At 49.2% G+C, this 16751-nt stretch overlaps 1 protein-coding gene across 1 annotated transcript in view; it reads right to left on the minus strand.

The window, feature by feature from the left end:
• The window catches only part of AAMP (angio associated migratory cell protein), a 158082-nt gene that overhangs the window by 15993 nt on the left and 125338 nt on the right, over positions 1-16751 (minus strand). The window contains exon 10 of the mRNA XM_085650021.1: positions 13808-13962. Within this exon, the coding sequence (XP_085506147.1) occupies positions 13808-13962 (155 nt within the window). The remainder of the gene's footprint in view (positions 1-13807; positions 13963-16751) is intronic.

The raw sequence follows: 16751 nt of genomic DNA on the forward strand, positions 1-16751 counted from the left end.
ATGAAAAACCAGAGGAACATATCTAATTTGGATTGCAGGTGATGGCATTCTACTAATGGTGTTCTACACTACAGAGAGTCACTCGTAGAACTCAAGTTTGGTGCAACCAACCAGTCTCTTAAGTGTACAAAGAGGCTTATTTATAGATGAGCCATCTCCTAAAGGGTGTGGGAGACCATAGCCAGAGTGCACATTTTCATATAATCAGGTTGTTGGGGGAAAACCTTTCTATCTATGGTGCCAATATACTTTAATTTGGTGTTCAGCACAAAGCAGGAAATGCTTTGGGTCACAATTCGAGCAACGCAAGTGCTAAGAAACATGCAGCCCTAGGGCACCCAGTCTCAGATCCATCATTACTTGTATCAATAGTAGGAGCAGGAGGGATAGCACCATGAGGTAATAACCAGCTCAAATACGGCCTCTTTAGTGGGAACAGCAGCTCAGATGCCAGCCATTTTGAAATCTTCTCAGGGACCAAAACTGGGAAGACTGCCTTTTTTTTGTTAACCTCTGAAACGGAGATACAGTTTTTTTGTCTTTTTCACAACTGAGCAGAAGTATCCGTTGAAGTATCCACAAAAACTGCATTTTACTAATTTTGAGCTCAATGTTGAAACTAAAATTTGGGAACGGGTTGCCACGGATATCTGTTTCAGCGTACAGCTCAGTGAAGTTGATGGCATCTGGATCTGAGACAAAAGTATCTCAAAAGTGACGTATTTCTGGAATTGTAAACATTTTGGCCCACTGCTCGCAAGCTCATCCACCCTCTTTTTGCTGAATAAAATTAATGACTGGAGTCGGAGCAATGCAAGAAGTCAACACCATAAGCATTGCACTGTTAAAGTCATTTGCAAATATATGACAAGGAGCGGGCATAGTTTCACCCGTGTCAAGGCATCAGAGGCTGGACGAATCTGACCCCGGGAAAACTCCTCTGGCACTGCAAATGGACGAACAAATGAATTGTTTAATACCAGCATCTGGGGACCACATTCTAAGGAATCCAAATATCTCACCATTATAATGAGCGTTTCATTGTAATGGCAGAAAACTAAAATCCACTGCATGATATCAATTTAATTTCACCTTGAAAGAGAAAGACTGAGTTAGTCCCACTAAGATTCAAACTAAGGACCTGTATGGACCCATGCAAGCGATCCACCCTCTGGCATGCATAACTGGGTGCATTTCTGCTGGAGGTGGATGCGTGCCCCCCGCTTACTGTGTCACTCAATGCCGCTATAGTCCCTAATGCTTGGTGATACAGTGTGGTTGATAAGTAAGGAATATGCTACTTACCAGTATGCATCTGTTCTTGGCATGTAGAGCTACAGATCTATACACTGTGCATAGATCGCCATCTGGTGTTGGGCCCGGATGTTTGCAGTTTGTTTTTCCTCTTGGAAAGTCTTTGGGAGTCACGAGGTCGGTGACTCCTCCTCTGGTTAGTATTGCGCATGGGCTTCGGCTCCATCCTCAGATTGTTTTTCGCCAGCAGGGAAAGATGGAGCGTAGTAGTAACAGTAAAGAAACCCATGTGTATTGTATCTCAATAAGATAAGACTGGAACGGATACAGGTAGCCGGGGAGGCGGGTGGGCGTGTATAGATCTGCAGCTCTACATGCCAAGGACAGATGCATACTGGTAAGTAGCATATTCCATTCGAGGCATATGAGCTGCAGATTATACACTGTGCATAGATTATATAGCAGTACCCAACCCTAGCGGCGACCACCGGTATCCGTTGCAGTAGTTTGAAACTGTGTTTTTAGTACAGCTTGGCCCACACTAGCTTGTTGCTTGTTTTGCACATCTACACAGTAATGTTTTGTGAAGGTGTGCGGCGTTGACCATGTCGCTGCTTTGCAGATGTCATCTAGTGGTATGTTCCCTAGGAAAGCCATAGAAGCCCCTATCTTCCTTGTAGAGTGGGCTTTAGGGGGAACCAATAGCGTTTGTTTTGCTTTGTGGTAGCAAATCTGTATGCATTTTACAATCCACCTAGCTATCCCTGATTTGGAAATAGGGTTGCCTTTGTGTGGTGGGAAGAAGGAAACAAATAGCTGTTTGGTTTTCCTGAAAGGTTGTGTTCTCTGGATGTAGTAAAGTAAAGCCCTTTTAACATCCAGTGTGTGCAAGGCTTTTTCCGCAACTGTTTGGGGTTGCGAGAAAAAGACTGGTAATTCTACTGACTGGTTTAGATGGAATGGAGAAATGACTTTAGGTAGAAATTTGGGATTGGTGCGGAGTACAACCTTGTTGTGATGCATCTGAAGAAAAGGTTCCTGTATAGTGAGTGCTTGTAACTCACTAACTCTTCTGAGGGAAGTGATGGCCACTAGAAAAGCTGTTTTCCATGTGAGGAATTGCAGCTCGCACTTATGTAATGGTTCGAAAGGGGGTCCCATTAACCGTGTGAGGACTATATTAAAATTCCAAACAGGTGAGGGTGGCACTCTGGGTGGAATTACTCTTTTAAGGCCTTCCATAAAGGCTTTGATGGCAGGTACTTTGAAAAGTGAGAGGTGCTGCCTATTTTGTAAATAGGCAGCAATTGCAGCGAGGTGTAACCGAATGGAGGTATATGCTAGGTTACACCTTTGTAAATGGAGTAAATAACATATAATGTGCTGTATGGATACATATAAAGGATTGATTGCGTTGTTGTGGCAGTAAACAACAAATCTTTTCCACTTTGCTGCATAGCACGCCCTAGTAGTAGGGCGTCTAGCTTCCCTGATAATGTTCATGCAATCAGGGGGAAGGTTAAGATATCCAAATTCTAGGACCTCAGGAGCCAGATCGCAAGGTTGAGCTGAGCTGGGTCCGGGTGCCTGATCTCTCCATGGTTCTGGGTTAGGGGGCATGGCGAGAGGCGTAGCTTTTGGTGTGGTACTACTGAGAGTTCCAGCAGTGTGGTGTACCACGGTTGTCTGGCCCATGTTGGAGCTACTAGGATCAGAGTTAGGGAATGCTGCTGTAGCTTTCGCACCACTAATGGAATTAGTGGGAGAGGTGGAAAAGCGTATGCAAATTTGTTTGACCAGTTCATCCATATCGCATTGCCGTCAGACAATGGGTGTGGATATCTGGCGGCGAAGCTTGGGCATTTTTTGTTTTCGTGGGTGGCGAATAGGTCTATGTGTGGATGCCCCCACTTCTGAAAGAACGGGTGAAGAACCTGTCGGTGAAGTTCCCACTCGTGGATCTGCTGTGTCTGTCTGCTTAGCAGATCTGCCACGGTGTTTTGTACTCCTGGGATGTGTTGGGCTAGGAGAAAAATCTTTTGTGGAATTGCCCATCTCCATATGCTCTGTGCTAACAGAGAGCTGTGGAGAGTGTGTGCCCCCCTGTTTTTTAATGTAGTACATGGCAGTCATGTTGTCTGTGCGAATGAGGACTGCCTTGCCTGAAAGCTGCGCCTGGAAGGATTTTAGGGCGAGGAAGATCGCCAGTAACTCCAGATGGTTGATGTGGAGTAACGAATAGTTTCTTACCTGTCGGTGTAGTTTTGCAGCTTGAAGATCTTTCTGGATTCACTATGCTGTGCATTATTCCGCGATCTTGTGGTTGGGTCCGGATTCGTAGTCTTTTCTTTGTTTTTTTTTTTTTTTTTTCGTAGCCCAGGTGGGCGTCGACGTCCACCATTTGGTGCACCTCCCGTGACGTCGTCCCACCTTTGGGGCGCCATCTTCGGGTTCTTTTTTCCTTTCTTTTTTTTTTTTTTTTTTTTAACCCTAGGCGATTGATTAATCCTTCTTGTCCATTTTTCTGTATGTTTTCATTTCTTTGGATCTTTTCCAATTTACCCCCTCTTCCTCCAGCCTCATCTTCCTGGCGGAGGTGGGTGGGTTCGCTAGTGAATCCAGAAAGATCTTCAAGCTGCAAAACTACACCGACAGGTAAGAAACTATTCGTTTTGCAGCGTGAATCTTTCTGGATTCACTATGCTGTGCATAGACTTTGTAGCGGTTTTCCTAATTCTGTGGCGGCTGGGTGGTAGATGAGCGTTGGTCGTTGAAAATGTGCTGGAGCACCTTCTGTCCAACCTGTGCTTCCTTGTTCATCTGAATGTCCACGCAGTAGTGTTTAGTGAACGTGTGCACAGATGCCCAAGTTGCCGCGAGGCACATGTCCTGGATGGGCGTGTCCGCCAGGAAGGCCACGGTGGCCCCTTTCTTCCTTGTGGAGTGAGCCTGAGGCCCCTCCGCTAGCTCCTGTCCAGCCTGTTTGTGGCAGAATTGAATAGTGAGGGCAATCCACCTAGCGATGGTGCCCTTAGTCACTGGCCTACCCATGAAGCTAGTAGCAAAGGACACAAACAGCTGTTTCGACTTCCTGAGTTCCTTGGTTCTCTCAATGTAGTGCATCACCGCTCTTCTTGCGTCGAGGGTGTGCAGGGCCTTTTCTGCGTTTGAAGTCGGGTTTTGGAAGAAACTTGGTATCTGAATACTCTGATTCATGTGGAACGCCGACACCACCTTGGGCATGAAGTGTGGGTCCGTTCTCAGGACTATTCTATCCTTGTGAATCTGAATGTAGGGTTCCTGCAGCGTTAGTGCTTGAAGCTCGCTCACCCTGCGTAGTGAGGTTATGGCCACCAGAAAGGCCGTTTTCATAGTCAACATCTGCAGTGTGGCCTTGTGAATGGGTTCAAACGGTGCCTTCATGAGCTCCGTCAGGACCACATTCAGATTCCATGCCGGCGGCGGCAACCTTTTCGGGGGGGCCATCCTTTTGGCTCCTTCCATGAATCTCCTCACCACCTGCGAGCTGAAGAAACTTCCACCTTTTTCACCTCTGGTGTAGGCCACGATTGCCGCTAGGTGTACCCTTAGTGAGCTCGAGCAGAGGTTACTCTTTAGAAGGTGTGTGAGGTACCTCAGTACTGTTGAGTCTCTTGTCATTCTGTTTTGCAGGCCCTTTTTCCGGCACCACACAGTGAACCTCTTCCATTTTGCCCTGTAGCATTTTCGTGTAGTTGGTTTCCTCGCCTCCCGTAGCACTCGCATCGTGCTCGGAGGCAATCTTAGGTGTGCGAACTCTAGGTCTTCAGGAGCCATGCCGCCAGGTTGAGGGTCTCTGGCTCTGGGTGCAGGACCTCTCCGTTTTGCATTGAGAGCAGGTCCTTCCTCCTCTCGAACCTGTATGGGTTGCCTTGTGCCATTTCTTGAATTTGTGAGAACCATGTCTGCCTCGCCCACTGCGGAGCCACCAGGATCAGAGTCATGTTGCTGGTTCTGCACTTGTCGAGCACCCTGTGCAACAGGGGTATCGGTGGAAAGGCGTAGGCAAATGTCCTCGACCAGCTTATCCATAGGGCATTTCCCTTGGATTGCTGATCTGGTTGCCTGGACGCGAAGCTTTGGCATTTTGCATTGTGGCGTGTTGCAAATAGGTCTATTGTGGGAGTCCCCCATCTCCGGAAGAGTTTCTCCGTTTCCTGGCCATTGAGCTCCCACTCGTGTGATGCTGAGGTCTGCCTGCTTAGCCAGTCTGCCTCCACATTGTCCTTCCCCGGTAGGTGAATTGCCAGTAGATCTATCCTGAGAGGTATGGCCCATCTCCAAATCTCCTGAGCTAGGGATGAGAGTGGGAACGACTGTGTCCCCCCTTGTTTGTTGATGTAGAACATCGCCGTGGTGTTGTCTGTTTGGACCAACACCCTCTGGTTGAACAGGTGTCTCTGGAATGCCTTCAGGGCTAGCAGGATTGTTTTCAACTCGAGGTAGTTGATCTGGCGGACCGCATCTGCTGGAGCCCATAGACCCCTCACTCTGAGGTTGTCCATGTGCGCTCCCCATCCCTTCTGCGATACGTCCGTGGTAATGGTCACTGTTGGGATTGGTGGTGTCAGGCTTCTCCCTGTTGTTATGTTGTCTCTGTTCCACCAAGTTATCTCCTCCTGCACTGCGTGCGTAGCAACCACTAGATCCTCCCAACTTCCGTTTGCTTGTGACCATTGCTGTTGTAGCCATTCCTGGAATGGTCTCATGTGCAGGCGTACATTCGGCACCAGCTGGATACAGGACGCCATCATCCCCATCATCTTGCTCACAGCCCTCACTGTCAGAGCTCGCCCCTTCTGGTAGAGCTTCGTCTCCTTCAGTAGAGCATCTGTCCTCCTGTCGCTGGGCACTACTGTACTGATGCGGGAGTTGATCTTTGCCCCCAGGAAAATCTTCACCTGTTCCGGTTCCAGCGATGATTTTCCCCAGTGGATCGAGAATCCCAGATTCGTGAGGGTGTCTGTTACGCGTTTTGCGTGCCTCTCGCACTTTTCGCGTGAGTTTGCCTTGACCAGCCAGTCGTCCAAGTAGGGGTAGACATGTATTCCCTGCCTTCGTAGGTGTGCCGCTACCGCCGACAGGCATTTTGTAAAGATCCTTGGTGCTGATTTTAATCCGAAGGCCAGGGTTGTGAACTGGTAGTGTTCCTGTTCGATGTTGAATCTTAGAAGGCCCTTGTGCCTTCTGTTTATTGGGATGTGAAGGTAGGCATCCTTGAGGTCCACGGTGACCATGAAGTCCCCTTCTCTTATCTGTGGCAGAACCTCCTGCAGTGAAGTCATTTTGAACCTTTGCGTTCTGATGAACTTGTTTAGGTAACGGAGGTCCAGTATGGGTCTGAGGTCTCCGTCTACCTTCGGAACCACGAAGTAGTTTGAGTAGACCCCTTTGTTGCGTTCTCTGAACGGCACTGTCTCTATGGCTCCCTTTTGTAGGAGTTTCCGCGTTTCTTCTCTGAGTATTGCCAGTTCTTGGGCCGATCTCAGTCTTCCCTTTGGTTTCCTGTTTGGAGGTCTTTTCTCCAAATCTACGCAGTATCCGTACTGCACGATGTTCCGTATCCACTTGTCTGTGGTTATACGCCGCCACTCCTGAAGGTAGAACCTCAGTCTTCCGCCTACTGGTGTCGTATGCTCGTAGGCTCTTGAATCTTCTCTTCCCCCTGATGACACTTTTTTGCGCCTCACCCTTGGGGTCCTGACGAGGGTAGGCGTCCTCTTGCGTGCTGAGTCACTTCGACGAGGGCTGTTCGCCCCCTCTCCTCCTTTGGCCACGTCCGTTCCCTCTCCCGCGAAAGGACTGGCCCCGAGGTTGATATTGCCAGTTTTGCTTCTGCTGACCTTGTCCGTGACCTTCACCCTGCTGACCTTGTTGGAACGCCTGGTGCGACGTCCCCTGCTAGCTTCCTCCCCTACCGTAGGGTCTCCTTGAGGGATTTCCTCGCCTCATTCCCCTCAGCTGTAGGGCCCCCATGGACCTCGCCGTCTCGTTTTCTTTTTTCAGCTGGGTGAGCTTCTCGTCCACTGTTGCTCCGAACAGTGTCTCTCCGTTGAAGGGGGTGCCAAGGATGTTGTTCTGCACTTCTGGTTTGAATCCCGAGATTCTTAGCCATGCATGCCTCCTCTCTGTGACCCCTATGGCCATGAGTCTTGCTGAAGTCTCTGCCCCATCCAACGCCGTCTTTATACAGGAGTTGGCGATGTTCTTCCCTTCGTCTATCAGGTGAGAGGCTCTCTGGCGGTATTCTTCGGGGAGGTGCTTTACTAGCTCCCCCATCTCATCCCAGTGCTGGTATTGGTGTCTATTGAGGAGTGCATTCGAATTCGCCATGCGCCAGTGCATTGCGGCGTTCCTCTCGACCTTTCTTCCTGTGAGGTCAATCCTCCTGCTCTCCTTATCCGGAGGTGGGCCCGAAGTTGCTGGTACATTGGCCCTTCTCCTGGCCGTGGAGGCTATGATGGAGTCTGCGGTCACGCTACCCTTGATGTAAGGGAGGTCCAGGGAGGAGTGCTTATATTTCTTCTCTGTCCTGGGCGTGATCGACCGGCAGGTCGCAGGTTCCTTGAAGGCTTCTCTCCCCCGATTCATCACGCTTTGTAGCATGGGGAGGAACTGGCTCCTTGTCTGGATGGGGAGCAGTGTCTCGACGAGAAAATCGGCTTTCGGTTTCTCCTCGTCGAGTTTGACGCCGAAGGCCATTGCTGCGCTCCTGACCACCATATTGTACACCCCGATGTCGTCGGGTGGCGAAGGCCTCGAAGGGTACGTGTCCACGGGCTCCTCCGGGTTTTCGGTGTCGAGATCGTGCCATTCGACGTCGTTGCTGGTAGATGCCGCCGATTCGTAGAACGACCGTTGGTCTTCTTCCTCGGCTTCTCCCTCATAATAGGGTTCTTCTTCCTCTTCGAGATCCCTTGTCAGCCCTTCGGCGTCGAACTCGTCTTCGACCTCACCGACGTCCGCCGATGAAACCGTTGGAATCTTGAATTCCTTCATCCTGGCGTCGAACTCCTTCTTCCTTTGAAGGATGTTCTCCATTTCGGCCTCGAGCCGCCTCTTCTTTTTCTCCATCTCGGAGATGCTTTCGGCGTCGACCGCGGGTCTTTTCGATGAAACTTGCGTCGACGTCGAACGTTCTTTCTGCGTCGATCGGCCCGTTTCATGGGATGTTTTCGACGACCCTTGCCTTTCGGCGTCCTTCGGCACCAGGGAGTCCTTTTCTAAGGATCCGCTCGGCCTCTTGTCCGTGGTTCCCCCTTTGGACGTCGAAGTTTTCGGCGCCGGGGCTCCCTTCGTGGACTTTGACTCAGTTTTTCTCGAGTCACCCTCGTGTTTTCGAGGTACTTTCTGTTTTGCGCTCGACGATTCTCTTACCTCGTCTTCTTTTTTCTTGTCGGTCTCTACGACCGTGAAGTTTTCGGCTGTCTCGGCGACGTTGTCCTCGTCGTCCGTGGAGAGGCCCAGATCGTAGAGCGTCGGGGGCTTCCCCTTGCCATCCATGTTGGCGTTGGCTCTTCTCTGTCGCTCTCTCACCCTGAGTGTCTTCGGCGCGAAGGCTGAGCAGGCGTTGCAGTCGATACTCTGGTGATCGACCGGTAGGCAGAGGTTGCAGACCGGATGCTGGTCTTTCTGCGCGAACTTGTGGTGGCAGTTTGGGCAGAACTTGAATGGCGTCTTGTCCATTGCGCTCAGGGTCTCTGAGCGTGCATTCTCCAAGGCCGAAGAAAAAGGGCGCTGGTCCTCTTTTCTTCGCGCTCCTGATGAAATCTCTTCCTTTCCTGATATCTTCTAGTGATTCTATCGACGAAACTCGCTTTTCTTCCTTCTTCCTCCGAGTGTAATTCTGGAGCTTCCCGATGACGATCCAGACCCAACGGCGGAAAAAAGAATCTGAAGATGGCGCCCCAAAGGTGGGACTTCCGCAGGAAGCACGACGACGTCACGGGAGGTGCACCAAATGGTGGACGTCGACGCCCACCTGGGCTACGAAAAAAAAAAAAAAAACAAAGAAAAGACTACGAATCCGGACCCAACCACAAGATCGCGGAATAATGCACAGCATAGTGAATCCAGAAAGATTCACGCTGCAAAACTTCTGTTGTGGCGTCCATGTGCCCTGTGCTGTGAGATGTAACAGATGAGCTCCCCAGCCGGAGAGCGATGCATCTGCCGTTAGGATTATTTGTGGGACCGGGTCCAGGAACGGTCGACCTCTGGAAAGATTTGTGATGTTCCACCACTGCAGAGAGCGATGGGTGCGATCGTCTACTAACACCAGATCTGTCAGTTGTCCCTGGGCCTGGTTCCACTGGCGCGCCAAGCACTCTTGGAGTGGACGCATTTGGAGTCTTGCATGGGGCACTATAAAGATGCAAGAGGCCATCATCCCTATGAGCTGCATAAACACTCTTTCCGGGAGAGAGTGTTGAGATAGGAATTTTTGACACAGCGCCTGTATTTTTGCAATCCTGGCAGGATTGGGATAGGCTATGACTTTTGAGGTGTCTATGGTGGCACCGAGATATTGTTTTGTGTGAGATAGTACCAGGTGGGATTTTTGATGGTTCACCGTGAAACCTAGCTGGTGAAGTAGTTGGACCGCAGCGGCGGTATGTTGCACACATTGTTGGTAGGACGTGGCTTTTATAAGCCAATCGTTCAGATAGGGGAAGACGTGAATATGCTGTCTTCTGAGGTGTGCAGCCACTACTGCTAGGCACTTGGTGAAAACCCTTGGTGCTGTTGTTACCCCGAACGGGAGCACCTTAAACTGGTAGTGTTGTCCGTCTACCACAAACCGGAGGTACTTTCTGTGAGACTGGTGTACTGGGATGTGAAAGTACGCGTCTTTCAAGTCCAGAGTGGTGAGAAAATCGTTCTGGGAGAGAAATGGAAGAACCTGTTGGAGGGTTACCATGTGAAAATGGTCTGAATGAATGGTCTGAGATAGGTCGTAGGGTCTCGTCCGTCTTTGGAATTAGAAAGTACAGGGAGTAGACCCCTAAATTTTGTTGATTTATGGGGACCTGCTCTATTGCTCCTTTTTGCAGGAGGGAGATCACCTCTTGTGTTAGTAGCGCAGTATGTTCTTGCGACATAGGGCGGTGCCTGGGTGGAATGTTCGGGGGCTGTAGATGTTAATTCTAGGCAATACCCTGACTGAATAATTTGTGTCACCCATCTGTCTGAGGTGATTGTCTCCCAGACGTGAAGAAAATGTTGTAGTCTGCCTCCGACCGGAGTGGAATGGTCTGGAGGGAGCGGGGGAAAGTCATTGGGCAGGAGGTGTGGCAGAGCGGGCGGTATTTGTTTTGCCTCTGCCCTTATTATTATTGCCTCTGTATCCGCCTCTTTGATAACCCTTCGTGAAGGTAGACTGAGGGGGGGATTTATAGGACGCGGATGCACTGTCCGAGGAGTAGCCTCTGCCCGTGCCCCGAAAGGAAGAACGGCGAAAGGAGCGCCTGGGAGTCTGTGTTTGTAGGGCTCCCTAAGATTTCGCCGTGTCTTATCTTTTTTCATTTTTTCCAGGGCTTCATCTACTTTAGGGCCAAATAGATGATCTTGGTCGAATGGGTGATTTAATAGAGGCTTGAACCTCTGGTTTAAACCCTGAAACCCTGAGCCAGGCATGGCGACGGAGAAGAACACTGGTGTTTATGGCCCTGGAGGCTGTATCTGCTGCATCTAGGGCACATCGTATCGAGGTATTGGTTATTGTTTTTCCCTCTTGAATAAGTTCATTAGCCCTAGTCTTGTACTTTTCAGGGAGATGGTGCATGATGGTCTCTAGCTCATCATAATGCGCCCTGTCGTATCGGGCCAACAGTGCTTGTGTATTGGCAATACGCCATATATTGGCCGCTTGTGACGCAGTGCACTTCCCTGACGCATCTAGGAGCTTGGACTCTTTGTCAGGTGGGGGCGCCTCGCCTGACGCCTGAGAATTTGAGCGATTCCTGGCTGTAGATACCAATAGGGAATCTAATGGTGCAGGGCCTTTAATGTAAGAAAGGTCTGTAGGGGCGGCTTTGTATTTTTTCTCTATCCGAGGGTTTAGGGCCCTGACTGGGTCTTTAAAAACCTCAGGGGCATGTTTAATTACGCCCTTTAACATAGGTAGAATGGCAGTGGACCTATGTGTATCGTCAAAGGTGTCTAGGAGGAAATCCTCCTCCACTGGGTCGGTATGTAGCTCCACCCCGTGGTAGTGTGCCGCCCGTTGTAACAAATGGTGAAAACCCAAGGAATCTTCAGGAGGGGATGGCCTAGATGGATAAAGGTCATCCTGTGGGACATCTGGGCTGTCCGGATTGTTATAATCATCCCATGGGTCTGGAGATCCAGTAGGGGTGGGATGTTGTGGCACATCTGCTGGATCATAGTAAGGGTCCCCCAAATCGTCTGGGACAGTAGACAATGTGGGGGAACGATGAGGTGGAGGGCGGAGGAGGTGGAGGAGGTGGAGAAGGCACCCTAAAAGGAGAGGTAGCAATGTCCTTTCTCTTTGGAGGTGGAGCCGGCTTGTCCAAGTGTCTCTTTTTTGAAGACAATGTCAAGTGTCCGGTCTTTGGATCCTTGGTGAGGGTTTTTTGCAAAGGATCCGGTGTAAAGAGTTCCTGTGACACTGGTTGTTCGGTCGGCGCCGAAGGTTTCGGGGCCGACGTTTTTTTAGGTTTGTCAAAGCCGTGCTTCCTGGGAACCTCAGTTTTTTTGGTCGGTGCCGAAGAAGGTCTTGGCACGGGAGTGTCGGTGCCGAGGGCCTTGTGATGTTTGGTCGGCACCGGAGGAGCAGGTTTCGGCACCGAAGGGTTCGGTGCCGGGTTCGGTGTGGAGGTGGAGGCCGATTTTTTCTTCGGTGCCGAAGGGTGTTTCTCGGCACCGGTGGCCGGCTGGCTCGAGCCCGAGCTGCCGGAAGGCTTAATAGGCTTCTTTACGGGGCCCGAAGGTGGGGTGTGAGAAGCAATGTCCTTGGTCTTGCCTAGGCCCGGAGGCGAAGGTGTGACCGAAGCCTTTTTCGGTATCGGCGTGGGAGGGGGAATTGTACTCACGACCCACTGCGCCGGGGTGATGTCCTCCACATCCGAGTCGTCGGCCTCGGAAGCGCTGACGAGGTCATCGTCCTCCTGTTCTATGTCCTGTTGTCCTGGAGCTTCGACGTCGTCTCCGAAGATGTCGACTGTAGCGGAGGTCGAGGAGTGCGCCATGTTGCGTCTAGCCAGTCGATCTCGAATGGTCTTTTTTGAGCGAAAAGACTTGCAGGCGGGACAGTCTCGGGCCTCGTGTTCCGGGGAGAGGCAGAGGTTGCACACCTCATGGAGATCGGTGTGGGGAAACTTGGACCCACATCGAGGGCACTTCTTGAAGGGAGTTCTTTCCATCAGCCGAGACCGGAGCCGGACTAGGCCCGAAGGCCGCCGTCGACCACCGGAATCGAAGAAGTGCCGAAGAGAAGATGAGCAAGATGATTTATATCTTTGAAGAAGCTCGATGAGCGAGGATTTGTGCGTCGATCGGTGAACTGGGAAGTTCGGAACCGGAGCGCGAAGAATTACATCCGAGCCCGATGGCGGAAAAAACCAATCCGAGGATGGAGCCGAAGCCCATGCGCAATACTAACCAGAGGAGGAGTCACCGACCTCGTGACTCCCAAAGACTTTCCAAGAGGAAAAACAAACTGCAAACATCCGGGCCCAACACCAGATGGCGATCTATGCACAGTGTATAATCTGCAGCTCATATGCCTCTAACATAGGACTTACAATGGACTGATATTAGATTAAGGCTTCATACGGAGTATCAGCAGAAGAAACAATGGATCTTAAACTCTACTTGTACAATCACCTCCAGTTCATAGCACATCAATAATACACATGAACAGTGCCATACGAGCATCCGACCATGAGATGGCTGGGATGTTAAGGCACAGTTACCATGGGGGAAGATGTGACAAATACACCAGCACAGAATGTCATGATTCAAAAACCAAGACCAGGTTGGCAGAGACAGGGTTTTGCAAACATCTATAGCTATGTCTAACCCTTTGCTTCCCCTTTTACAAAGATCACATACCACGGCTCTTTGAGATATTTCAGCATTTTCTCTAACAAAGTCTGTGCTCGAGATCCGCAAAGGAGGGAAAAAGGTGAATGAGGCATCCAAATTATTGTTAAAGCATACATAATTTGCATTTATGCATACATGAGCAAATCCAGAAACAAGAGGCTGAGCATCCCTAGCCTCAACACAATTAATACTTGTGTCCCTGACAGGAACGGGAAAAAAACCTGTCAATATATTTAAGCCGAATAAGTGGAGTGAAATATGTACATGCAAGCTGAATTGTAATGATGCTAGTGGGTACCAATATACTTAGCACCAAAATACTCTGAGCAGCTGCTAAGGCATCACATCACTACTGATCTAGAACAGTTGTAAGCTAGTGCTGTAAGAAAGGACTAGCAACCAAAGTATCAACTTTAAGGATTAGCCCAATACCCACAACACTTACTTGCTGACAGCGAAGTCGAGGATTTCCGCTGAGTGTCCTCTATATTCACTGATCATCTTTCCAGAGCGCGCGTCCCAGAGTCGCACAGCACCATCAAGACTGCAGGTGTACACCACAGCAGAGCTCTCTTCCCATAGAAGCTGCACAATGCCCGACTGCAGGGGAAATTACACAGATCACAACTTAAACTTCAGCTATTACTGGGAAGCCTAATTTCTATCACTTTAACTCTGTACCAACACTACAACAGATCCTGACCACACGCTAGAAGCAAAATACATGCAGCAACACGGAGTAATTTTAAAAAACACAAAGATTTGGGGCTTAAGTTTGGAAGAGGTGGTTATTATGCTAATACAATGACTAAACCACCAAGACGTGCCTAAATGCAGGAAAAAGGGACCAGGAATCTCACTTGCTTGGTTTGGTACCTAATCTTAGAGTAAAAGAAATTTTGATATTGTAATGTGGTACAGTGCGTAACGATCACTGGACACCACAGACATCATCAGGCGCAATTTAAAAAAGTGCACGTCTAGTGAGATTATTGCATGTGTGAGGAGGTTCAGGTACACATATGGTAGTGAGGGTAGGGAAGGATTCCTGCAGCAGCGCAACCAGTACCAAAATCTCAACCAGAGCTTTAAAAGTGCAGATGATAGCGAAGATGTCACGGACACTAGTTGTACTCATAAAAGTCTTAAAAGAGTCAATCCCCAGGCACTCAGCGAAGTGTTGTCTGGAGAATAACCGGACCCCAAACGCGGATGTGTGGGACATTAGTCAGACGCCTTTGACTGATACAAGGAGACGTATGGATCTCACAGGAGAAATACAAAGAAGAACGCCAAGAAAGTAACCTATCTCCCTTGCAAACAGTGAGTGATTTAAGATGGGACTCAGACAAAGGACAGAACAAAAGTGGCGGCAGCGATTAGACCAAGAACCAGATTGGGGCCAGCACAAATCCTTCAGCTTCCACAGACATTAGAAGTTGTAAGAAATACTCCTTGTCAAGAAGTGCCTCAAGGAACGGAACTCCGTTCCACCAGCAATTCCTACGACATCCACTTCGCCATTATTAGGAGAAAAAAAAAAGGTTTAAAAAAAATAACAATCTTCCCATTTCATAGACACTTTGGCTAAGGCTGTGAATACCTCAGCTTATTTCCATCCCTATGATCGACTACCCAGTGTTGTGGCGACTTGACCTGTCTGTCCTGTTTTTGTCGTGTATTGGTTTATTTTTGACAGATGTTATAATTGTTATTTGCTATTGATTCCACATTCTTCTGTCAAGCACGCTTATGCCTATGGGCCATGCTCACCCTAAACAAAAAAGAAAATATATAACATATTGAGCTGAAGAAAGAAGGATGTTGGACACACAACAAACTGTCGCAGGAGCTGGGGAGCAGAACCTGCCTGGGAATCCTAGATAGTGCCAAACAAACAACAGAAGGAGAAACTCAGAGAGGGCAGCCACCTGTGGATGGAATGGACTTGAGCTCACTGCTGGGATAACAATCAGCAAGATAGTCTGTGCCCAGCGTCTCCAGCGAACCTGAGCTCCTGTGTACAGTGGGTAATTCTCTGAATGACCCGGCAGTACTGTAAGCATTGCATTTCACTGCTGCTATTAACATTGTACAGGTGCGTGCAGCACTTTAGCTCGGATAGGAGAAACTGGGACTACTGTGTTGCCTACTTTTGTCCCCTTCGCCTTTTTCCCCCCATAGTTTGTGCCACTGATTGACCAGGTTTGTTTTTGACACTGTGCAGTACACGGCACACGCAGCCCCTGGCTATGCCCCCCCGTGTGTTGAACTGCATCTGCTTTCGGAAGGGGATCCGCCCACGCCAAAGACCTTGGCCTGTCTTCCCCCGGATCTTTCCCATTCTTTTTCCTGCCTGTTTCCCACCACTACTCCCAAACTATCAGGTAAAGGTGAGAAAGGTTTACAGTAACTTCCGGCTTGGGTGTGAAAGGGAAGCAATAACAGATGCCCATTAGGACCTCCTTTTCACAAATACCCTCCTCCATGGTGCCGACTCTAGTCCTCTGCTACCTTTCCTTACTTGTGAAAGTCAAGCACTCACTTCACAAGGCCAGTCCTCTCCTCCTGCATGGGCAATCACACCGAGATGCATCTTGCTGTGGGTTGCACTTATGCCATTTCTAATTGACTCAAACACAGCTCCCTGGTGGTTTTTGGAAGATGCTTATACTGGCGGTGCACTTTCAACACTATTAGCTGGCCTAACCACACCAGACTCGGATTCCCTGATGCAACTTACAGCAGAATTCCATCGACTTCATTTTCCTGGAGGTTGCATCTGGCAATCTATCCGTGTTTAAAGGTTTGCGGCTAACTTGACTACCTGATGGTCTTGTTAAGCAGACTGTTCCTGGGGTTTGCTGGCTTGTCAATCTGGGTGGGGTTAATAATTGGGATACACATTAACTCACTAGTGGTTTGAAGACAGCACTTTCCGGAGGCTTGCATCTTAGCCATCACTAGGTGGACTCCACAGAATTAAATTTCTCTGGTTCGTTTAACAGGCTGGTGGTTCTTGGTGTCAGAAGTTGCATTTTCCAGTGGATTACCACTATGCCACTTCTAGGTACATTTATTAGATTTTTTATTCCACTGTGCTTTCTGCTTAAGCGGACATTTTAACATCCTAGTGAACGCTTATAAATGTGTTTGCAGTTTTACAGCAGGGGAGCAAGACAGAGCTTTAAATCAATTAAATATGGCAAACATTGTCACAGTGGGGTATAAAGTGCGAGATGTCATAAAATTGAGGGAGGAAGGAAGTCTTGGGTAGAAAAGGAAAGTGGTGAATCATAGGCCTGAGGGTTGTATTCGGTTGGAGAACAGTGGAAGCAAGCATTCTGGTACCCCATTAAAGGAATTCATTATATCCTCCATACTTCCTC

This window comes from Triturus cristatus, chromosome 3_2 (genome assembly GCF_964204655.1).
Source record: "Triturus cristatus chromosome 3_2, aTriCri1.1, whole genome shotgun sequence".
Lineage (NCBI taxonomy): Eukaryota > Metazoa > Chordata > Amphibia > Caudata > Salamandridae > Triturus > Triturus cristatus.